Source organism: Chiloscyllium plagiosum, unplaced genomic scaffold, assembly GCF_037043375.1.
Source record: "Chiloscyllium plagiosum isolate Xiang-an unplaced genomic scaffold, Cpla_swu_hap1 HiC_scaffold_29, whole genome shotgun sequence".
Classification (NCBI taxonomy): domain Eukaryota; kingdom Metazoa; phylum Chordata; class Chondrichthyes; order Orectolobiformes; family Hemiscylliidae; genus Chiloscyllium; species Chiloscyllium plagiosum.
In genome coordinates, this window is record NW_028270167.1 from 5,274,613 (window position 1) to 5,298,595 (window position 23,983).

A 23,983-nucleotide genomic window follows, 5' to 3' on the forward strand; every position below is an offset into this window, starting at 1 on the left:
GGTCAAACAAAGGACAAAGTATTAAGTTATGTGTTTTCTCTCATTCTCTCAGTGCCATCCTTCAAGAGATTTTGCAGGTTCACGTGGCAATCAACAGATTTCCTACCCAAAGCGCAGAAGCAAAGGCTTTTGTAAATCTGCAGACTATCAAAAACGTTGAACAGGAGCAGACAAAAATTGTGAAGTGAAATTTAGTGCTTTGTCACCCAAGGTAAACACCTTTAAAAACACTATGATAGTGCAGATGGGAAACAGAACAAAAAGGCTCTTTTCTGTTCCCCATGTAGAATGTCTGTCTCAGACATAGGAAAGCTCAGATTTAGGATAGAGACTACAACGATGCAGATTCATTCAACCTATATTTGTGATGAAACTCCATTTTTGAGCACCAATTTTAGCCATTCCTGTGATTTTTAAGAAAAACAAACATTATGAGAAATCATACAAACATAACCAATTTAACTATATTACGGGCACATATATACAAGCCAAATAAAGTACGAGCAAAACATTTAGAAACACAGATTAGATCAGTGCCAATACAGATACTGTTTTGCAACAGATAACTGTTATTCAATAGCTCAAAAGGCTGATTGCCCAGAATGGATTATAATAAGAAAATGTAGGATTGGTCCTGCTTTCCATAAATTAGAGAACATTTACTATTCATGTGCAGTCAAACTACTTTCATTCTCTAAATGAAAAGTGCCTATGATAATATTTTAGGTACTTCAGAAAAGATAAAATCAAACTGGGAACCAACAAAAAAAAGCAAAGAACAGGTACAAGACTGACATTCCAACAATTTTTATTCACTGCATTGGCTAATCAGCTTAGCAGCTCTCCTGGGTTTGAGAAAACAAATTTATTTTAAACTTATACCCTTTTTTCTTCTCTCCCCTACTAAAAAAAATTATTTGGGTAAGTTTCTCAGTAACTGAAAAACAGATCATTCATGAATCGCTTCACTGTTTTTATGTCAGATTTAACCCTTTTAGATGATCACCAGTCAACAGGAAGAGGAATAGTAGATTCTTCAATTAGCTGTGATACACTCCTCACATTCATTCACTGCATTAGCATCAATGAAAGCAGGGAGAAGCAGCCCTTAAAAAGATAATCTATTTTGGAAACTCATTAAATCTTCTAAAATATAAAATATCTCAATGACCTCATGGGAGCTATAAACCAGAAACACTTCTTTACAAAGCTTTTATTTAGTCATCCAGCATATTACTGTTTACAAAAGAGTAATTAAGTGTGCTGAATTCCATTCAATCATTGTAAAGAAGAAATGCCCTTGAGAGAATGGTTATTCTGCAACACGGATGCAAGAGTCTGACTCATCCTATACTATATGTAATTCACTGATTCATGCAGAGCTGTTAACACTGGGGAATGTTAGCAAGAAGATTTATAGCTAAGAGAGTGAGACAGATCACAGGTCCATTAAAATAAATGGCACTCTGATTTAAAGAGTGAGGGATCTCAAAATGTGCTGCTTGCAAACAGACAAGTATCACTGCAGACGAATGCAACTTTTCGGTGGAAAATATTGACATAGGACTGTTGCTTTAATATAAAACTTAGGCACTCTTGAAGACAAAAATAAAAGCACCAACTTTGAGAATTTGAAGATAACAGATAACAGAAAAATATGTTTTTGAAAAAGGCTTCAGATTCAAATACAGCATTGTTCAATTTTACTGGAACTTCCTCATTGCAACACTATGGCTAGGCTGTAGTATCAGTATCATTAGAATACTGAAATCAGACTTCAAATGATGGAAAGAAAAACAAACAAACAACAGGGAGCAGAATCAAGGGGAAGCATGTTTAAAAAGAAGCTCGTGAATATGTAAATAGGTGCAAGAAAGTGCTCCAATCTGGAAATAGTTTTGAATGGTATTTAGGACACAAAGTAGATTTCATTTTTTAAAAAATATTTAGTGCTGCAAACCAATGTTATTCACTAACAGTACATCCTTCTTTCATTCTATGTTTTAAAAATTCAATTCTCGTTGTGGAGAATATTTCCATGAAATGTTATTATTTTATAAAAGGCAGCCATTCAGCCTATCTGAAAGAGTTATCCACTTTGTCAATTTCCATTTTCATGTTTCACATGCTTTAAATATTCCTTTTTTTTTTCCAAATTTTAACTACTTCATTCATTGCATTTGATAGGAAACATTTCCAGAAGCAGTCATTAAGACATTATTAAAACCTGTCTCCTATATGCCATCTTTCACCCAAACAGTTACTTGGCATTTATCATGTTGTGCCACTATCAACTATCGAACAACTGCGTGGCACTTTAGTAAATGCCATTTAAAACATCCATTCATTTTGTCTGTCCATAAATTCTTATTTCCACAAACTACTCATATGCATTTTTTCAGATGTTCTTGCAAATCTCTGCTGACTGTCCTTCTTGAACAGAGGTGTAGCATTAGCACTTTGGTGTTTTGTTTCCTATCCAAAGAGAGTTTCCATGTCATGGAAAATTCACAGTATTTCTTCAGCTAGCTCATCAGCAATTGAAGGTACAGTACATCAAAATCAACATATTGCTTCTCAGCAGTACCTCTGCATCCTTCAGCAACTTGGTACCACCACTGGGGAACAGTGGGCAGATGGGACTTCAAAAAGAGACAGGAGGAAAAAAGTCCTCATCTCTAGATGTTCCAGCAATCTCCAGTGACTGGCTTCAGAATAGCTAGGGTTTGCAGGCTGTGGGCATTTTAATTAGAAAATAACAGGGCAAAGCAATAGATTCGACAATTGATAATTCTCATTATGTATTCTCTTAGGGAACAGAGCATCAAAGAAACAGTTAGATTTTGGCTGTAGGTTTGCTCACTGAGCTTGGAGGTTCATTTCCAGATGTTTCGTTACCCTACTAGGTAACATCTTCCGTGGGCCTCATGCAAAGCATTCTATTTATATGTTTGAGTTTCTTTAGGCTGGTGACGCCATTTCCTGTGGTGATATTATTTCCGGCGAAGTCACTTCCGGTTCAATTGCTCAGGGCGGGGGGGAGCGGTAGATGGGGTCTAACTCGATGTATTTGTTGATAGAGTTCTGGTTGAAATGCCATGCTTCTAGGAATTCTCATGCGTGTCTTTGTTTGGCTTGTCCAAGGATGGATGTATTGTCCCAGTCAAAGTGGTATCCTTTCTTATCGGTATGTGAGGATACTAGAGAGAAAGGGTCATGTCTTTTTGTGGCTAGTTGGTGTTCATGTATCCTGGTGGCTAGTTTTCTGCCTGTTGGTCCAATGTGGTGTTTGTTACAGTCCTTGCACGGTATTTTGTAAATGACATTAGTTTTGCTCATTGTCTGTATAGGGTATTTCAAGTTCATTAGCTGCTGGTTTAGTGTGTTGGTGGGTTTGTGGGCTACCATGATGCCAAGGGGTCTGAGTAGCTTGGCAGTCATTTCCTAGATGTCTTTGATGTAGGGGAGAGTGGCTAGGGTTTCTGGACGTGTTTTGTCTGCTTGTTTGGGTTTGTTGCTGAGAAATTGGCAGCCTGTGTTCATTGGGTACCCATTCTTTTTGAATACACTGTATAGGTGATTTTCCTCTGCTCTGCGTAGTTCCTCTGTGCTGCAGTGTGTGTTGGCTCGTTGAAATAATGTTCTGATGCAGCTTCGTTTGTGGGTGTTGCGATGATTGTTTCTGTAGTTCAATATTTGGTCCATATGTGTTGTTTTTCTGTAGACGCTGGTTTGAAGTTCCCCATTGGCTGTTCGCTCTACTGCAACATCTAGGAATGGCAGTTTGTTGTTGTTTTCCTCCTCTTTAGTGAATTTTATGCCAGTAAGGATATTATTGATGGTCTTGAAGGTTTCCTCTAATTTGTTTCGTTTAGTGATGACAAAGGTGTCACCCACGTAGCGGACCCAGAGTTTGGGTTGGATGGTTGGGACAACACATCCATCAGAGGACAAGCCAAACAAAGACACACATGAGAATTCCGAGAAGCATGGCATTCCAACTGGAACTCCATCAACAAACACAGAGTTAGACCTCATTTACCACCCCCTGAGAAAAGGAACAGGAAGTGATTTCACCTCAGCAAATAACATCACCAACTCAAAGAAACCCAAACATATAAATAGAAAGCAGTAATTTTCAGCATGTTACCTAGTAAGGTAACAAAATGTCAGGAAGTGAACCTCCAAGCTCAGCAAGCAGACCTACATCCAAAACCTCAACATGAGCTGCAAATCTTCTCAAAACTCGGTAAAATAGTTCGATATTTTATTGGAATAAAAAAGGTTCTTTCATGCAACAATCAGACACAAGAAAATCGCAATTCACGCTGTGCTCAAAAGTCAGGTGCAAATAAAATTTTACCAATTCTTTGTAAGGGCTGAATCTTAACATATTCCAGAGGATAAAAAGGCAAACTCACTGCACCAGTCACTTTCCCAACTTACACTAATGTGGGATTTAATGGGTACATTTATTCAGACAGTAGCTAATCAAAACTAAACATGCTAATCTTGTAAAATTATCACTAGTGGAACATCCCTAAACACAACTGCTCTGTACTCCTGGAAAATTCAAATCATCAATGCAGATGTTAAATCAAATCAATTTGAGTGAAAATGTGCAAAAACATTTTTTAAAGCATACCAGAATAAATTATCAATGTGACCATGCATACTTGGCTTATTTTCCTGAACGGTTTGATGCTGAGTATAAAAGCAAGGAAGTGATGCTACATCTCTGCAAATCATTGGTTAGACCACATCTGGAGTATTGCATTCATTCTGGGAACTTTATTTAAGGAAGGATGTTAAAGCCCTATAAAGGATGCAAAGAAGAAGGTTTATTGGATTGATACAAGGAATGAGGGATTTCAGATACAAGGAAAAATTAGAAAAACTAGGCTTATTCTTCTTGGAGCAGAGAAGAGTAAGAGGTGACCTTATTGAAGTGTTCAAGATTATGAACAATTTTGACAGAGTAGAGAAGGATATTCTGTTTCCACCAGTTGGTATATCAGTAATGAGGGATTCACAATTTCAAGAATGTCAGCAAGAGAGTTAGGAGTGAGATGAGGAGAAACTTCTTTACTCAGAGTTGTTAGGATTAGGAATGTGCTGCCTGGGAGAGTGGTAAAGGTGGATTCCATTGGAGGTTTCAAAAGAGAGTTGAATTTATATGTGAAAGTGATGAATTTAGAGGGCTGTGGAGATTGGATTGGAGGATGGGACTGGCTGGGTAGTTCTTTTGGGAGCTAATAAACACATAATAGGTTGAATGGCCTCCTTCTATACTGTAAAATTCGATGATTCTATAATTCCAATTCAAATTAAAAATGGAGTTGGCTCAATATAAATAGCAATGTTTGGTCATATTTTACACTCACCCTGCTGTCATTGAAGTTCTTTTCTTTCAATTTGAGGCTTTTCCAGAACAGCAGGATGTGGTCTTTCTCTGGTAAGATTTTCAGTGACTCTGGTGCTGACAGAGGAACTGCCACAAGAGAACACAAAATAAAAATATGGATACAATGAGTTATTCAGGCTATCAAAATACCAGAATACCACCAGCTGCCTCCTGCAAACCTCCCAACAGACAGAACTCATTGTTCAGTGCATTCCTGATACATTTTTCAAGCATGTCTGGCCCCTGAGCAACAATCTTGGTCAAATTTCTTTGGGCGATTGTCACCATTCCTGTGGCACATAAACACGAGGAAAATTCAGCTATGCACTCATGGATTTTGAAGTAATTTGGCAGAACCTAAATATTAGCAAGAATTTTGTGGGATCAGTAGGGTTGAAGGTTGTCAATGGTTTAGTCTTTTTTTGCACGCATACATGTAATTAACCCTCTGAGAATCGAAATGTTCTTTGCTTTAAAAGCATACAAGGGTAACACTCTAAACCGAGGGAGGAAAAACTCAGTATTTTCTAATGAGTTCATCATGAATGGAATTAAATTCAAAGAATGCAAGATTGTTTGGATATACCTGTCAAGAAATCTAATTTGGTTAAAAATGGGATCTCATCATAATTTATACTCAGGACTAGTTGGAAGCTATCAAAATGTTAACTGTATTCACTGAAACACATCTGCAGAATGCATGTATTCATCTGACACAAAACAGAAAAAGAAAAAGGGAAAAAGAGAGCAAACCACCCAGACCATTCACTGTTGTTGCTTGAAAAATGGGTGGCACGGTGGCACAGTGGTTAGCACTGCTGCCTCACAGCGCTAGAGACCCGGGTTCAATTCCCACCTCAGGCGACTGACTGTGTGGAGTTTGCACATTCTCCCAGTGTCTGCGTGGGTTTCTTCCGGATGCTCCGGTTTCCTCCCATAGTCCAAAAATGTGCAGGTTAGGTGAATTGGCCATGCTAAATTGCCTGTAGTGTTAGGTGAAGGGGTAAATGTAGGGGAATGGGTCTGGGTGGTTGTGCTTCGGCGGGTCAGTGTGGACTTGTTGGGCCGAAGGGCCTGTTTCCACACTGTACGTAATCTAAGTAATCTAATCTAATCTAAATGTTAAAGTACAAGATGAAATATATGAAATGGCAGAGTATCATTTTATTAAGGATTTGTAAAAATTCAGATCTTTACCAAAGTACCAAATAAAATCATTTACCACCACCGTGCTTTACTCAGGTGAAATTATAAATTGACATCTTACCCTCTACAATGCATTTTACACGAAATATTCTTACCATCCCCAACATTTACTCGCACAAGTAGGTGAATCATTAGTTCCTTGAACTTTATTAACAGTACTCTAAAGCAGCTAAAAAGTTCATTGTTTTGCATTTGGCAGATATTGCTTTATGTTCCACTATGCAAAGAAACCTTGGCTTCTATGTAACAACCACTATGTCAGCCCTGCCAAGATCAGAGATTTAGCACACACAAGACTGAACCTAAACCTGAACCCAAGCCCTACTGCTGTTCCTTACAGCCCTCATTTGTTAGCATTGAGTTCTGCTATTTCACTAGCAGAAGTATTTGTATCATCTATAACCACAGGTGAGGTGTCAGAGGACTAGTGGGTGGATAATGTTGTGCCTTTATTTAAGAAAGGCTGAAAGGAAAAGCCTGGAATCTATAGACCTGTGGGCCTTAGTGGTGGATAAGTTGTCAGGGGGGATTCTGAAAGATAGGATTTACATGCATTTGGAGAGGCAAGGACTGATTAAGGATAGTCAGCTTGATTGAGTTTTTTGAGGAAGTAATCAAAAAGTTTGAGGAGGGCAGAATGGTAGACATTGTTTACTTGGACTTTAGTAAAGCCTTTGACAAGGTTTCATATGGTACACTAATTAGCAAAGTTAGATCACATGGGATTCAGGATTAGTTTGCCAATTGGATAAAAAATTGGCTTGATGGTAGGAGACAGAGGGTGGTGGTGGAGGGTTGTTTTTCAGACTGAAGACCTGTGACCCACAGGAATTGGTATTAGGCCCAGTTTCATTTGTCAACTATATGAACAATTTGGATGAGAATACAGAAGGCACAATTTGTAAGTTTGTGGATGATACTAAAATTGGTGATACAGTGGACAATGAAGAAGGTTATCTAAGATCACAAAGAGATCTTGATTAATTGGGTCAATGGTCTGTGATATGGCAGATGGAGTTAGGCAGACAGGGTGGTTAAGAAGGTGTTTAGTACACTTGGCTATATTGCTCAGACCTTTGGAGTATAGGAGTTGGGACGTTACATTGACATTGAACAGGACGTTAGTGAGGCCTCTTCTGGAGTACTGTGCGTGGTTATGGTCCCCCTGTTGTAGGAAGGATATTATTAAACCGCAGAGGTTTCATAAAAGATTTACCAGGATGTTGCAGAAATGTTTTATAGAAATAGGCTGGAAATGCTGGGATCTTTTTCACTGAAGCATAAGAAGTTGAGGTTTTAGAGGTTTATAAAATCATGAGGGACACAGATAAGGTGAATAGCAATGGTCTTCTTCATAGAGTGTGGGAGTTCAAAACTAGGGGGCATAGGTTTAAGGTGAGAGGAGAAATATTGAAAAAAAAATGTGGTGCAGATTTCTTTTAAAAAGCAGAGTGGTTAGTGTGTGGAATGAACTACCAGAGGAAGCGATGGGTGCAGGTCCAACATTTAAAAGGCATTCCCACAAGTACAAGAATTGGAAAAATTTAGACAGATATGGGTCAGGTGCAGACAAGTGGGACTAGTTTAGTTTGGGAAACTTGGTCAGCATGGACTAGTTGGACCAAAGGTTCTGTTTCTGTGCTGTCTGACTATGACTTGCTACTTCAGAAAGCGCTTTGAAGTACACTTTGTGTGGTTTTAAACCTCTTTTCAGCTTTTAAACAGTGTTCTTCTAAAGTAGAACACAAACTAATCCTTGTAGCTAATGTTGCAATACAGATAATTCACTTTAGCTGCATTAAGTCATAATTATTAGCTGTAGCGTTGAGTTCCTACCACCAGACGGCACCAGGCTTTGTTAACATTGGAACTTGGGACGTGTATAAAACATGCAATACCCTGAACATCTGTCAACTCGCCATCTGCTGGTTTAACTCTGTCCTTAAAGTTCTACTTCAAAGAGTTGAGTGCATTTTCTGGTCCAAGACTTTTTTTTTAACATTTATTCACAGGATAAGGGCGTCACCGACTAGACCAGCATTTATTGCCTATCCCTAATTGACCAGAGAGCAATCAAGAGTCAACCACACTGCTGTGAGTCTGGAGTTACATGTAGGCCAGACCAGGTAAGGATGGCACTTTCCTTCACTATAAGACAGTAGTGAACCAGATGGGATTTCATGGTCATCATTAAACTCTTAATTCCAGATATTTATTCCTACCATGGCAGGATTCGAAGCCAGGTCCCCAATACATTCCCGAGTCCCCGGACTGACAGTCCAGCAATAGTACCACTGGCCATTGCCTCCTCTGAGCACAAAGAAACTACCACTACACTACGTCTGCATTTTGTGCTGTCTTTTTGAACAATTCTCATCTGCTTGAGCTGACGGCTGAGGTGGACATTAAAAGACCTTGTGGACTTATTTGGCAGAATTCTCCCAGCATCCTAGTCAACATTTTCCCTCAGCCAAAAGTGTCGCTGATTTATTAGCTGATTATCAGTGTTGTTGAGAGAGAAGGTGTGAGATCATACTATGTTCAAAGAAGCTTCCAAGTTTGCCTGTCTCATAATAGAACTCCAAATAAAATTTTTGAATGTAACCTATTTTAAAAGCCCAAAGGATGCTGGCTGTAGAAATGAGATCTCTATCAAGTCTGCATTAAATTTTACTGGTACAGTTAAGATATTTGATTGCCTACAAATGTTCAATAGCAATCATAGGGCTTGGGAGTATATCATCCATCCTTAAAAATATTTTTTGTTAAATCAGAGGTCCCACAATTTATCTTACCTGGGTTTAGAGAAACAGTTGCTTCCTTGCTCATGTTAAGCAGTCTGATGACAACACTGTATTTTCCACCTGGTTCCAGTTGCTTCACTATATATTCTACAGTATTGTTCGTTGAGCTCACTTTGTAGTTCTTCTCACTTTTACGGATGGTATCTTTCACAAGGACTGCATAGATCTGGGTAAGGTAAACAAATATGATCAGTAAACTGCATTTGTGATTTAATTATACTAGTAAGAAACTACATTTCAAAACAAAAAAGTGGAGTTAAACACAAGTGTTTAAAGAGACTCAGTTTCCAAGGCTGGATATCCACATGGCATTTATAGCATCACAGAATGAAGGCAGCTCCTGTTCTGGGGAAGTCGCCAGCTGCTGACAGTGGTGGCTGAATATGGAGCCAGGAACCACTCATTCCCCTTGGGCAACATTAAAATGCCACTATTAATAGTAAGTCATTTTTAATAAATACCTGTATTGCTATGCAAAGTAGTCTCAAATCACAACATGCTCAATTAACCACTGCATGCTAGCAGCACTTTAGCACACCAAAGCCAACAATCCCACCAAAGTTCAAAAATATTTTAAACTTTAAATTCTACCCAATTCATGCACACTTCTGGTCTTTTATCAAATAAAGTGTGTTTTTAAGAAGAAAGTGAGGACTGCAGATGCTGGAGAGCAGAGCTGAAAAATGTGTTGCTGGAAAAGCGCAGCAGGTCAGGCAGCATCCAAGGAACAGGAGAATCGACGTTTCGGGCATAAGCCCTTCTTCAGGAAATTTTTAAGGAGCCTAATATTCTTTAGCAAATATAAACATGTGAAAAAGTTACAGAATATGACAATACTGTTAATGAAAGTAAAATATCTCAAGTCATTTTGGAAAAGAAACATGGGATCCCTGAGCCGGCTTCTCTCCTGTGCCTCAGCTTTAAACAAAGGCAACAGTTTCTCGGTGCAAAGGTCAAAGAACAGAGGCAATCGTAAAGTAAATAAAAACCTTCTCATTTCACCCATGTGAAGGTACTCACTAAACGTTCATTCAGCAGGTCATACGGAGGTTGCCACTTCAGTACAGCAAACGTCTGGTCCTCTTTCACCACATGCAAGTGGCGAGGTGGTAGTCGGTTGTCAGGAATCATCTTAACAACAATGTATTCAGAGGGTGGTCCGAAATATGGGTTAACAATACGGACCTCGATGAGAAAAGAAGTGAGCTCAGTCAAAGCGCTCCATTTCAAACATCTTACAGTTCACACACAATTCAGATCAAAATTTCTGCATCAAAGTAATCAGGAGAATAAAATAGAAAACCTACATTTCAACTGATACTAAGTCAATCCAAAGGTACAGGCATTAATCTGGACATTAACTGCCTCTCTCATAACACCTTCAAATGTATTCATTAAACACAGCAAAAGTCAGATGGTGCAATGCCTGCTTTGTTAGTCAGATGTCACATGACATCAGGTTATAGTCCAACAGATTTATATGAAATCACAAGCTTTCAGAGCGCTGGTCCTTTGGCAGGTGAAAGAGCAGCACTCTGAAAGCTTGAGATTTCAAATAAACCTGTTGGACTATAACCTGGTATTATGTGATTTCTGACTTTGTCCACCCCAGTCCAATACTGGCCCCTCTGTACAATGCTTTATTAGTGTAAATCCAGGAGCTATACTCCTAATTTAGCATGGAACATGTGCCAAAGACAAAGGCAACTGTAATGCCATCGTTGCTTGTGTCTGAAAAAGGACATTAGGCTTGTCGTATGGGTAAAAAACAGGGAAGCCTACTTGAGGCCATCTGTGACTGGCTCCACTTTGCACTGCACGTGTGGTCAGTAATTTCAGGTGTTTGACAGCACCCAGTGAAATATTTGAACCACCAGAATCAGATATAAAGACAGCTTTCCTTGTAGTTTCACAAAAGGACTGTCCTTTGCTGCCAGCCCCATGAACACCTCCCCGTGTAACCCTTGCTGCCCGCCCCATGTACACCTCTCCGTGTAACCCTTGCTGCCAGCCCCATATACATCACCCCATGTAACCCTTGCTGCCAACCCCGTGTACACCTCTCCATGTAACCCTTGCCGCCAGGCCCACATACATCTCCCCGTGTAACCCTTGCTGCCAGGTCCATGTACACCTCCCTGTGTAGCCCTTGCTGCCAGGCCCATGTACACCTCCCCGTGTAACCCTTGCTGCCAGCCCCATATACATCACCCCATGTAACCCTTGCTGCCAGGCCCATGTACACCTCCCCATGTAACCCTTGCTGCCAGGCCCATGTACACCTCCCCATGTAACCCTTGCTGCCAGCCACATGTACACCTCCCCGTGTAACCTTTGCTGCCAGCCACATGTACACCTCCCCGTGTAACCTTTGCTGCCAGCCCCGTGTACACCTCTCCATGTAACCCTTGCTGCCAGGCCCATGTACACCTCCCCGTGTAACCCTTGCTGCCAGGCCCATGTACACCTCCCTGTGTAGCCCTTGCTGCCAGGCCCATGTACACCTCCCCGTGTAACCCTTGCTGCCAGGCCCATGTACACCTCCCCGTGTAACCCTTGCTGCCAGGCCCATGTACACCTCCCCGTGTAACCCTTGCTGCCAGGCCCATGTACACCTCCCCGTGTAACTCTTGAAGTTTATTGCTGAGTTTCAAGAACTAATGAACTGAGGTTGTGGCCACATCTGAAACCTGCAGATCGCCAGAAGTCAGACAGCATATTTATTGTGTTCTTTCCACCAGGTTCACTTGGCAGGTGTAACTTGTTTCGCATCATAGCTAATCTGTCTCTGAACTGTTGTGGATTTGAAAGAATCTAATCCAATTTGAGAGACCACAGGGTAAGCATCATGGAGACTGATCCAGAACTCTCAAATCAAGTGTCCCCGTTATCAGACTTCTATATAATGGTTTCCTCCGGGTGTTCCGGTTTCCTCCCACAATCGAAAGATGTGCAGGTTATGTGAATTTAGCCATGCTAAATTGCTCATAATGTCCAGGGATATGTAGGTTAGGTACATTACTCAGAAGTAACTGTAGAGTAATAGGGTAGGGGAATGGATCTGGGTGGGTTACTCTTTGGAGGGTCACTCTTCGGAGGGTCGGTGTGGACCTGTTGGGCCAAATGGCCTGTTTCCTCACTGTAGGATTCTATGATAACTGTTTCACATCACACAATTTTTTTCTAAAATAGATTACTAATGATACCATGCAATAAAAAAGGATATCTACCAAAAACAGGTACTGCTCATCGCTGCTCACAGTCACGGTTAGGTTGTTAATGCTTGATGTTACATTTTTTGGATTTCGGTACAACTCCAAGAATGAAGTAGCAAAGAAAACTCCATAAACCTGTTGAGAAAAGAAGGTGTTTACTGTTGAGGAAATTCTGTACAAGTATTTGTTAAAAGAATCTAAGACTTACTCAAAAGTTGCACTGAGGACACAGTAAAACCAAATATCCTAAGTAGTGACGGTTATTTTAATTAGCTTCTGACTAAAATTAATTTCTGCTGTTATGGGTTTCATTTAAGCATGACAGTCTGCAAACAATTAATGTGGTTTAGTAAAGGCAGCTTTAAGGGCAATTTAAATAGTTAAAATTATTTATAATTTCTTCAAATCATATCATGTATCAATATTTACCAGATGTAAAAGAATTTTATTTCCTCAACTCTGGCATAATGCCTGAAGGCCCCATCAGGTCATACAGATCAGTAAACCTTGACTCAATTTCCAATGTGCACAGTTAGCTGATTGCAGTAGAGTACAATAACAGCACATTCACATTGCACCTTCCACGAATGGCCAAAACCACTTCATAGGATTGCTACAGAATTAGTTAAGATCTAGTTAGGCACAGATACCTTTGAGGGTTGCAGGGCAGGAGAAGATTGAAACAATAAAAAGGAGCAAGACAATGGAGAGACTTGAAAAAGAAGATGAGAATTTGAGGCATTGCTTAAGTAGGAGCAAATGTAGTCAGTGAGCACAGGATTTAATACATCTCTATGCTCGAAAGGTCTGCCAATACTGACTATTCAGGGTCTCCACTTTGATGAGGTTGGCAGCAACTGGAAGACCATTTCTGCTGCAACAAGACTTTAGCTTTTAATCTTTTACAAAGATTTATCAAAAAGTCTTTATGTTCTGCATGATTTCAGAGGATCATGAGAAAGGGTTTTTTATGAGGTTTCTCCAGTAACCCTGTGTATATTTTTGAAAGGTCAATAAAAACACTGTACTGACAAAAGTATCTACAAGATCTGAATCCTAGAATAGCACAAGATACTCACCACATTCTTTGGGCCATTCCAAGAGCAATCCACAGCAGTCTGATTGATTGGAATTGCTTGAAGTTTTGGAGGAGCTGGACTGGTTCCTTTCGTTTTAATACGTACAAAAGATATTGGGCTATCGCCAGCATCAGTACTAGCCCAGGTGGAAATCTCATAATTTGTACCAGCAGTTAAATTGGAAACTGTACAATAAAAATGAATTATAATTTACAAATGTGTTAACACAATCTCCTCTAATTAAAAGGTTCAACCATGTATTCAATCAAGAGGCCCTGACAGTTTCACTGTCTTCCCGTTTTTCCATATAAATTAGAAACAGTGTCAATTTTTTTCTTATTAAGTAGGCCTTTGCTAACTAGATCACACCTGATAAAGATTGAACATAATTTCACCCTGTGTCAAAGATCTGATAGGCAATCAAAAATGTTATGGGATATTGTTTGTATTGATGTGACCTCATGTTTGAATATATAATATACGTACTGGGTAAGTGAATTGGCTCAGCCTTTTGAACTCCACCAACATGCAATGACCGGTTCTCCTTTATATGAGTATCAAATGTCCATGACACATCGACTACATAGCTTGCCACCTGAAAAAGGGAAATAAAAAATAAGTACTATAGCATTTCAAATATTAATCTATAAATTACATCCAACAGAAACATGCAAAACGCTGTGGAACTCAGATAGATGGTAATTAAATACTCCAGTGGTCAGCTGCCAAATTTCGATTTCTCTCTGAAAAATAAGTTTAACTACTTGAAAAAGAAGTACACTGTTGGCACCTTTTATTCCTCTTTAAATTATCTGGTTTGGATGGATATTAATAATATCCATGTACATAACTTTAATTTAGGTCAAATGTCCAAGGTGATTCAAATGCAAGGGAAAAAAAGAGCAAGTATAGAGCAGTTAATATTTCTTACTTCCTATTGTGAAGCTAGATTCATTATTTATAACCCTTGAGAAAAATACAAAATCTTTTTGAAATAGAGGGGACATGGAACAGACGATAAGGCATCATTCAGATAATTCAAAGTACATTATAGTAAAGATTGTTAAAGAGAAGCGCTTTATGTGTAGCCATATTTGCTAGTGTATAAATATTGAGGTTACACATACAAGTCCCGCTTAGAGTTATTTTGAATCAACCAGTTTGGTATGGCATACATCTAGGGTGAGTGGGACTTGAACTTGTGCCTCCTGGCTCAAAGCACAGAGCATTGCGCCACAAGACTCCAAGACCTGTATAGGTCGAAAAAAATTGCTTAAACTTTGTTCTGAATTGTGCAATAATTACAGTGATTCCTTAGATGGAAGGAATAATGAGTAAAGCTAAGTAGAATAAGCTTCCATTCTCTGGAGTTTAGAAGAATTGATGCATATAACATTAAGGTCTTAAATAAAAACTGACCTGCAGATGCAGTAAATCAGAAACAAAAATAAATTGCTGGAAAAGCTCAGCAGGTCTGGCAGCATCTGTGAAGAGAAATCAAAGTTAACGTTTTTGATTGAGTGTCCCTTCCTTAGAACTCAGGTTGCTGCCAGACCTGCTGAGCATTTCCAGAATTTCTGTTTTTGATTCTTAAGGTCTTGTTGCGCGTGGTGTAATTTTCTTGCCTCGGAGCCAAAAGCTCCACATTCCAAGTCCCACTCCAGGATATGATTGTCAAGAAGGGGTGTTCATAATACCATCAAACAGGTTGCATGTTCTCTTTCCCCACACGAATGGCAGGCAGAGACAGCTGGATGGATTTCTGGTTAGCCACGAGATGGAAGTAAATTGGAGCTTCCAGGTGGTCAAAAGCTTGTTGAGAAGTAAATTTTAAGGTACATGTCATGGGATAAAGAGACAGTGTTTACTATCCATAGCTTCAGCCTGCAAAACTGCATCTCAAGCTTTGTGTAGGGTCCCACTGGATGGATGGCCAGTGTGGATCAAATTGGTGTCAACAGCACGTGGTTCAATTCCTGATCGGGCAGGGGTGGATTCAGGACCTGCCTCCTTGCATGCAGTTTGAAACTTCAACCTATGATAAGCAGCATAATATAGAGTACTTGTAAACCACAACACTGAAACACAATGACCCTTGTTGAGATAAAGTTTTAACTACTGAGTAGATCCTAAACAAACAGCATTACTGCCATTTTTAATTAAACCTTCCAATGAAATCTGCCACTAACTGGATCATGGTTTATCTGTATACGTCATGAGTCAAATTTAGATGACGTAAAACTCCAGCTGAGTCTAAACTGTCAGCCATCCCTGCCAGCAGAATAGCAAATCCAATAAATCTGTCTGTGATATACCAAAATTCTCCCCTAGTAACTCCAGCTTAGCTAAACTTGTGCAAGTGCATCATACATCATTCCAAAATTGTGCTGGAGCTCATTCCTGATGTTTCCAATGCCTCATAGGAGGTCACACCACTGCAAAATGTGAATAAAAACTTGTTTAAGACATCTACTGCTTTACAGTGTTTGCATTTGGCATTTTCTTAGGCAGAGATTTTTTTTTTTGTAAGTGATTTGGGTCCTTCTCATCTATCAACCATGATTGAATGGCTGAGTAGCCCTAATGGGCTGAATAGTCTGCTCCTATACCTTAAGGAAATTCCATGTAACACAACATTTGTGGGAGCATTCCCTAGAATTTGATTCAGCAGGATTTTATTGCAATTGCTGAAAGGGAGTTAGAATATTTACTTCATCCTAACAAAAAAAGAGATAGCAACTTTGTCTTAAAATCTCGCCTGCACAATTTGTACCTTAATATTGGTGTCCATCTGTAACGTCAAGTCAATAGCATCTTCCTTTATATTTGCGACTGTAACTGTTGGCACTGGAATTGCTATTAGAGAAGAAAAGCAAAATCAATATTCACATCTATTTCAACAATTGCAGATATCTATGCTTAGCCTATTGCCTTAAGAATTCCTCACAGAAACATGATTGACAAAGGTTTCATGAGCAAAATAAATTATTTCAATATATTAACTGCAATTTTAGGCCATTTGAAGACTTAAGTTATAAAGATGACTTATTCATTTTGTTCAAGTTCATTTCTGGCACTAGAGTAATTCATATTTTTCCCAAAATACAACTCAGAAATAAAATTTAAAGAAACAAAGAGCTTTTTTTTCCCCAGAAAAGGTGTAGCTGTCATTCTCCCAGCATGCATCGGGTAACAGAGGGTCAAAGCTTACCTGAAGCTGGATGACAGGCTTCATTTCATATTGTCAGACAGCTGCATCTCTACAAGCAACTTGCTAGTTTGGAAATCACTATTTAGAAAGAGCTAAGGCAAGTCCAGTACATCATGTCAGAGTGGGAGGAGACAATGAACAACTGGGTGGGCGGCACATGACACAGTGGTTAGCACTGCTGCCTCACAGCACCAGGGTCCCAGGTTCAATTCCAGCCTTGGGCGTCTGTCTGTGTGGAGTTTGCACATTCTCCCCGTGTCTGCGTGGGTTTCCTCCGGATGCTCCGGTTTCCTCCCACAGTCCAAAAAAATAATGTGCAGGTTAGGTGAATTGGCCACGTTAAATTTCCCATACTGTTAGGGGCAGGGGTAAATGTAGGGGAATGGGTCTGGGTGGGTTGCGCTTCGGTGAGTCGGTGTGGACCTGTAGGGCCGAAGGACCTGTTTCCACACTGTAAGTAATCTAATCTAATCTAAACTGGGTATTGGGTTTTGCAGGGAAGTGGAGGTGACAATTAAGTCAGCCTACTCCTGTTCCTAATTCTTATGTTTGTTTTTGAATGCCACTGTTACAATAAAGTACAGAGTGCATCTTGTAGAATATTACATATAACTGGTATCCACATTTAGAAGTACTGTACCTTGACCTTTCTTTGTCATAATACTTTTGGATTCGCTCCATTTGCCAATCCCATAACTTGTGACAGCTGCAACCTGTAAATAATGGAATAAATGTCATTAAGAATCTGTTGTAATATATGGCTCTCCTACCCACTCCAAGCTCGGATTTAAATTAATCCCGTGAATAGCTTACAAAAAACTTAAATATATGGCAATTGGCAACATTTAATATTAGCATTATCTCATTGCTGTCGATCAGCAGACATTATCCAGCTTGGTATGAATAGTCAGTTTCTACATTATAAATATTATACAATGGAGCATTCAGATTATAAATTTTAAGTCACCATATGATATTAAAAAATAAACATCTGAGCTATGAATTTCAGGAAGTTTACAACTTTGCTAAACTCGTTCAGCTTAGCCAACATGGCTGCAGTTCCTAGAGTAGGGATCAGAGATTTATCATAGAACATAGAACATTACAGCACAGTACAGGACCTTCAACCCTCAACGTTGCGCCAACCTGTGAAACCAATCTAAGGCCTATCTAACCTACACTATTCCATCATCATCTATATATTTATCTAATGACCACTTAAATGTTCTTAATGTTGGCAAGTCCACTACTGTTGCAGGCAGGGCATTCCACACCCCTACCACTCTGAGTAAAGAACCTACCTCTGATATCTGTCCTATATCTATCACCCCTCAATTTAAAGCTATGTCCCCTCATGTTAACCATCACCATCACTATCCACCCTATCTAATCCCCTCATCATCTTGTATGCCTCTATAAAGTCACCTCTTAACCTTCTTCTCTCTAACAAAAATAGCCTCATGTCCCTCAGCCTTTCCTTCTGAGGCCTTCCCCTCCATGCTAGGCAATATTCTGGTAAATCTCCTCTGTACCCTTTCCAATGCTTCCACATCCTTCCTATAATGTGGCGACCAGAACAATATGCAATACTCCAAGAGTGGCCACACCGGAGTTTTATACAGCTGCAACATGAAAGTTTTGTATAGCCACAACTGTCAACCACTTTCGACAGTTCCCACTGAATTCAACTAAAATGCTATCTCATATCTGATAGCTACTTATTGGCTTTCAGTGAAGATAGTAGGCTGTCACTGATGTTCTCCATATTAGAATCTCACATTGATGTTCTCCAGTAATAGCTGCCTGGATGAGCAATAGTCTAGCAAAGCAGTTACACATGGAAGGGGGAAAATGACAGTGGAAAGTGGTAAGGAAAAGAGAAGAGAAAAAAAAGACAGGCAGGAATAAAACCAAATTAAACTTAAAGAACTCCAGAATCAAAACATAACTGCAAAGGTGTAGTCTGCCCAAAACAATTTTTATATTATAATTTGGTTACTGAGCATAATTCAAGCAGAACAAATTGAATATTGAAAATGGTGTCAGTTGCCATCCATAACACTTACCTTGACTACATACATAACATCCATCTCAAGATTTCTAATGTTTATGTGGTTTTCAGTGCATTCCAGTGAAGTCCACACATTCGATTCTTGCTTGCTGTACGATACCTGGAGCGGAACAAGAAAAAGTTCTAGGTTTGACGGTATTCTCATCTACAACCCCACAGAAAGCTTTTTCCTTGTAATTCCATTGGGGAAAAAGTATCTAGCTCTGCATTCAGCTTCAAAACTCTTTTAAAGTGCTGCTTTAGATCAGGTGCAGAGTAAAACTTTCCACTTAACAACAAAATGTGTTGAGCTTTCATTAGAGGTCAAAATGGAACCTATCAGCCACTTTCCTGGTATTTGGGACGATGAAATATTCACATCAGCAACATTATGGTGACATAAACTAAGCATATTTCTCTGGGGCAAGAAAAAAAGTTTATTTCACATTTTTAGTTCAATGGCAATGAATGCAGAAACTCAATGCAATGGGGCATACCCTTGCATTTTCTACTCAAAAACTACAACTAATCAGATACTGAAGACTTTCACAACTTCATTTTCATGATTTGTACAAACTCACAATATACTCCCGAATAAGACCATGTGCATTGATAGGGCGACTCCACTGGCAGGATATAGTACCATCATATATTTGGCTATAAGATAGCTGGAGATGTTGTGGTGGATCCGGTACTGCAAAGAAAAATGAAGTGAACTGATAATTACGTCAGTATGATTTGGCTTCCTCTTTTACTAAACCAAAATCAAGTGGACATATACAAATGTGAAAGTTAAGTAGGATAATGCTAACATTCTACCAATACATGACTCTAATACAAGTTACTGGTACACCATGGCCAATATGTTCCAAGTATTTTAAACACAGATTTCAACTGTGATTTCTGCAAAACAAAACAGAATCAAAATAACATGGCCTGACCTGCCACACTCATCTTTACATAAACTTGGGCTCATCCAAAAGTCTGCTGGTTCTGTGAGAATAGGGGAATCCTGTTCCCTCACTGGTGAGCATTACCTATCTCGCCTCTTGGGTTCTGCACAGTCATAAATAAATTCTCAACTTTGATTTTAATTCTTTCCATGGGTCTCATCCCTCCCCCTCCCTAATTTTCTCCAGTCTTACCAAATCTCAGTTGTCTGTGCTTCTCTAATTCTGCCTATTGTCCACCCCCAATTTTCATAAACTAAACATGGAACCTTTAGCTGTCGAAACCCTGGGATATGGAATTCTCTTAATATACCATTCTCTTCCTTAAAGATTCTCTTAAAACTCTCTCTTTGATCAAGCTATCAATCAACAGTCCTGGTTTTGACAAAATTGAAGTACATTTAAGATTTTATTACTTTAAGAAAAGGTCCTATGAAATTGCAAGTTGGTTGGTGTGAAATTCAGATCTCTAAATGAAGGTCATAATGCTGAAAAGGTAACCTTGTGAAAAACAAAAATAAGTAATGAAAAAAGGAAAATATGAAATAAGAAAAATAGCAGGCATAACCATCAGGCAAAATATTTTTTGTACTTTCCATCACAAAATAAATGTCTGCCTATGGAAAAATAATAATGATACCACAAAAGGTCTTAAGGACAAACATTTGTTTTCTCTTAGGTGGAAATGTTCATGTTAGATCTTAGTTTAGGATATTTTATGAATAGCATGAAGAATGGAAGAAGATCTTCACACAGAAAAATGTAAGTACAAATAAGCAATGGAATAAAACTCTAATTAACTTGTAAATGGACTCTATTAGAGGTCTTATTGTGAAGAAAGCAATTAATGATGACTGACAGTTAACTGCCAATCCTTCTTTAAATTTGGTAGGCTCAATGATCGTTCAAATCACTGCCCTCAAGAATGAACCAGACATGTTCATCACCTTTTGTGGAATTGAAATAGGGAAAGTCAGTGGCATATTCTGTCTGTCTTCAAATACCAGAGTTGGACACAGCTTCCATCGGCAAGTGTGCCACACTAACTGACAATCCTAAAAATGTCTATCAGTGTGATCCTTTAATTATAAGTCAATCATGGAATCACATCAATTTTAAATGCATTTTTAAAAAATCAATACTCCACAAAGAATACTTCAGAAAAGTCTCAAACTTATTTGAGAACCACATCACCAACTCTAATTTCTTTCAGCAGAATATAAAGTTAAATTGTTTTGTAGTTTGAAAACAGGGGGAACTAGCCATTTGGATACACAACTGGCTGAAAAGTAGAAGACAGAGGATGGTGATGAAGAGTTGCTTTTCAGACTAGAGGCCTATGACCAGCAGTGTGCCACAAGGATCGGTGCTGGGTCCACTGCTTTTTGCCATATATATAATTGATTTGGATGTGAAGATAGCAAGATAGTAAGTTTGCAGATGACACCAAAATTGAATAGTGAAGAAGGTTACCTCAGAGTACAACGGGATCTTGATCAGATGGGCCAACGGGCTGAGGAGTGGCAGATGGAGTTAAATTTAGATAAATGGAAGGTGCTGCATTTGGAAAGGCAAACCAGGGCAGGACTTATATATTTAATAGTAAGGTCCTGGGGAGTGTTGCTGAACAAAGAAATCTTGGAGTGCAGGTTCATTAAAAGTGGCGTCGCAGGTAAATAGGATAGTGAAGAAGGTGTTTAGAATGCTTGCCTTTATTGGTCAGAGAACTGAGGTGTTGGGGTATCATGTTGCGGGCGTCCATTGGTTCAGCCGCTTTTGGAATATTGTGTGTAATTCTGGTCTCCCTGCAATAGGAAGAACTTGAAAGGGTTCAGAAAAAACTAACAAGGATGTTGCCAGGTTTGGAGGGTTTGAGCTGTAGTGAGAGGCTGAATAGGCTGGGGCTGTTTTCTCTGGAGTGTCGGAGGCCGAGGGGTGACCTTCTAGAGGTTTACAAAATTATGAGGGACATGGATAGGATAAATAGACAAAGTCTTTTCCCTGGGGTGGGGGAGTCCAGAAGTAGAGGACACAGGTTTAGGGTGAGAGGGGAAAGATATAAAACGGACTTAACGGGCAGCTTCTTCATATAGTTAGTGGTATGTGTATGGCATGAGCTGCCAGAGGAAATTGTAGAGGCTGGTACAATTACAACAACATTTAAGAGGCAACTGGAAAAAGTATAGAAATAGGAAGGATGTGGGACAAATGTTGGCAAATGGGACGAGATTGATTTAGGATATCTGATCACATTGGACAAGTTGGACTGAAGGGTTTATTTCCATGCTATGTATCTCCATGACTCTAGTTTTAGTTTTCCATTCATCACAGCTCTTCTGTGTGTCAGGGTCATTGCAACGATTGCAGTGACCTTGATGTACTCATATTCAGAATGCTACAGCACACAAAATAAGAAACCATACTAAACATCTGCTTCTCAGATTTCAGCATCAAACAAACTAGATTAACAATATGATTGTGGACTGCATGATAAGAGGTGTGAAACCAGCTCAAGGACTTTTAATCTTAGTTTATTCTGTAAAGAACAGAAGTATTTGGAAAATGGTACTCACAGCCCTCCGGTGTACGCAATATAATACTATCAGTTGGGCTGTAGGTCTTAAGAAGGCAGTGCACTTGTACTTTCAGCTGGTAGGTAGTATCAGGTTTCATAACAGTTACAACAAGAGTTGTTTTGTTACCAGCGTCTAAGCTCTTCCAATCATCACCAACCAAACTATAAGAAAAAGAAAGATCATCACCGAAACGTATACCACCAAGTCCCAGAAATTCTTGATATGTTAGTTACTGTAGGAATGCATCTGTCCAAATCACTGGATTGCAAATCAAGTATTGAAATTCTCAAATAACATTGACAAGAGGACTGGAAAGTTCATGAATACTATTTGCAACATTTTCTTAAGTACAAGTCCAATTTCTAGAACTAAAAATAATGCCAAACAACAAGTAATTCAACACGAAAGAACTTCTAAAGTATTAATAAAATCCCAAACATAGTTTTCAATTATTAAAGCATGAACAAATACAGGAAGCTGCCTACCTCTCGAAAACAGACCTTTCACATTAACCAGTTTATAAGTATAAACATTTCCCAGTACTATTATATCATTGACCTTGCTCTCCTGATAGCTGATAGCTCTCCTGAACCTCAAAAACTTAAGTTTTACTTTGAAATTTGTGTAAAATTAGAACCTCTTCACATCTTTTACAAACATCTTAAAGTAAGTGTGTAAGCCAGTACAGATAGTTGTTCTAGAACACGATTGTTGCATTATAGAACAATTGCACTTTGGAAACAGCGTTTAAAGTGTTGGTGATATCATCACATTATAGTTGAAACTTTATTGCTGGAACAGCACAGCAGGTCAGGCAGCATCCAGGGAACAGGAGATTCGACGTTTCGGGCACAGGTCCTTCTTCAGGAATGAGCAGAGAGTGTTCAGCAGGAGAAGATAAAAGGTAGGGAGGAGGGACTTGGAGGAGGGGCGTTGGAAATGTGATAGGTGGAAAGAGGTCAAGGTGAGGGTGATAGGTCGGAGTAGGATGGAGGCGGAGAAGTCAAGAAGAAGACTGCAGGTCAGGAAGGCGGTGCCGGGCTGGAGGGATCCGGCTGAGACAAGGTGGGGGGAGGGGGGATGAAGAAACTGGTGAAGTCCAAGTTCGTCCCCTGCGGTTGGAGGGTTCCCAGTCGGAAGATAAGATGCTCCTCCTCCGACCGTCGGGTTGTTGTGGTTTGGCGGTGGATGAGTCCAATGACCTGCATATCCTCGGTGGAGTGGGAGGGGGAGTTGAAATGCTATGCTACAGGTTGGTTGGGTTGGTTCGTCCGGGTGGCCCAGAGGTGCTCTCTGAATCGCTCCGCAAGTAGGCGGCCTGTCTCCCCAATATAGAGGAGGCCACACCGGCTGCAGCGGATGCAGTAGATGATGTGGGTGGAGGTGCAGGTGAATCTGTGGCGGATATGGAAGTTTCCTTTGGGGCCTTGGAGAGAAGTGAGGGGGGAGGTGTGGGCGCAAGTGTTGCACCTCCTGCGGTTGCAAGGG

The 23,983-nt window shown here is 39.7% G+C and overlaps 1 protein-coding gene and 1 long non-coding RNA gene across 3 annotated transcripts in view; one reads left to right on the forward strand and one right to left on the reverse strand.

Moving 5' to 3' along the window:
• Positions 1 to 23,983, reverse strand: part of sorl1 (sortilin-related receptor, L(DLR class) A repeats containing) — a 201,599-nt gene that overhangs the window by 10,294 nt on the left and 167,322 nt on the right. For both annotated transcript variants that reach the window (XM_043676454.2, XM_043676455.2), the window contains exons 35-45: positions 22,493 to 22,656; positions 19,551 to 19,663; positions 18,986 to 19,090; positions 17,560 to 17,632; positions 16,482 to 16,564; positions 14,195 to 14,303; positions 13,709 to 13,893; positions 12,645 to 12,764; positions 10,435 to 10,599; positions 9,406 to 9,580; positions 5,385 to 5,491 (exon numbers count right to left, since the gene is read on the reverse strand). In XM_043676454.2, the coding sequence (XP_043532389.2) occupies positions 5,385 to 5,491; positions 9,406 to 9,580; positions 10,435 to 10,599; positions 12,645 to 12,764; positions 13,709 to 13,893; positions 14,195 to 14,303; positions 16,482 to 16,564; positions 17,560 to 17,632; positions 18,986 to 19,090; positions 19,551 to 19,663; positions 22,493 to 22,656 (1,399 nt within the window). The remainder of the gene's footprint in view (positions 1 to 5,384; positions 5,492 to 9,405; positions 9,581 to 10,434; positions 10,600 to 12,644; positions 12,765 to 13,708; positions 13,894 to 14,194; positions 14,304 to 16,481; positions 16,565 to 17,559; positions 17,633 to 18,985; positions 19,091 to 19,550; positions 19,664 to 22,492; positions 22,657 to 23,983) is intronic.
• LOC148142240 (uncharacterized) lies at positions 22 to 9,890 on the forward strand. The gene is made up of 3 exons (XR_015751964.1): positions 22 to 211; positions 8,623 to 8,736; positions 9,638 to 9,890. It is a non-coding gene; the product is annotated as an uncharacterized LOC148142240 (long non-coding RNA).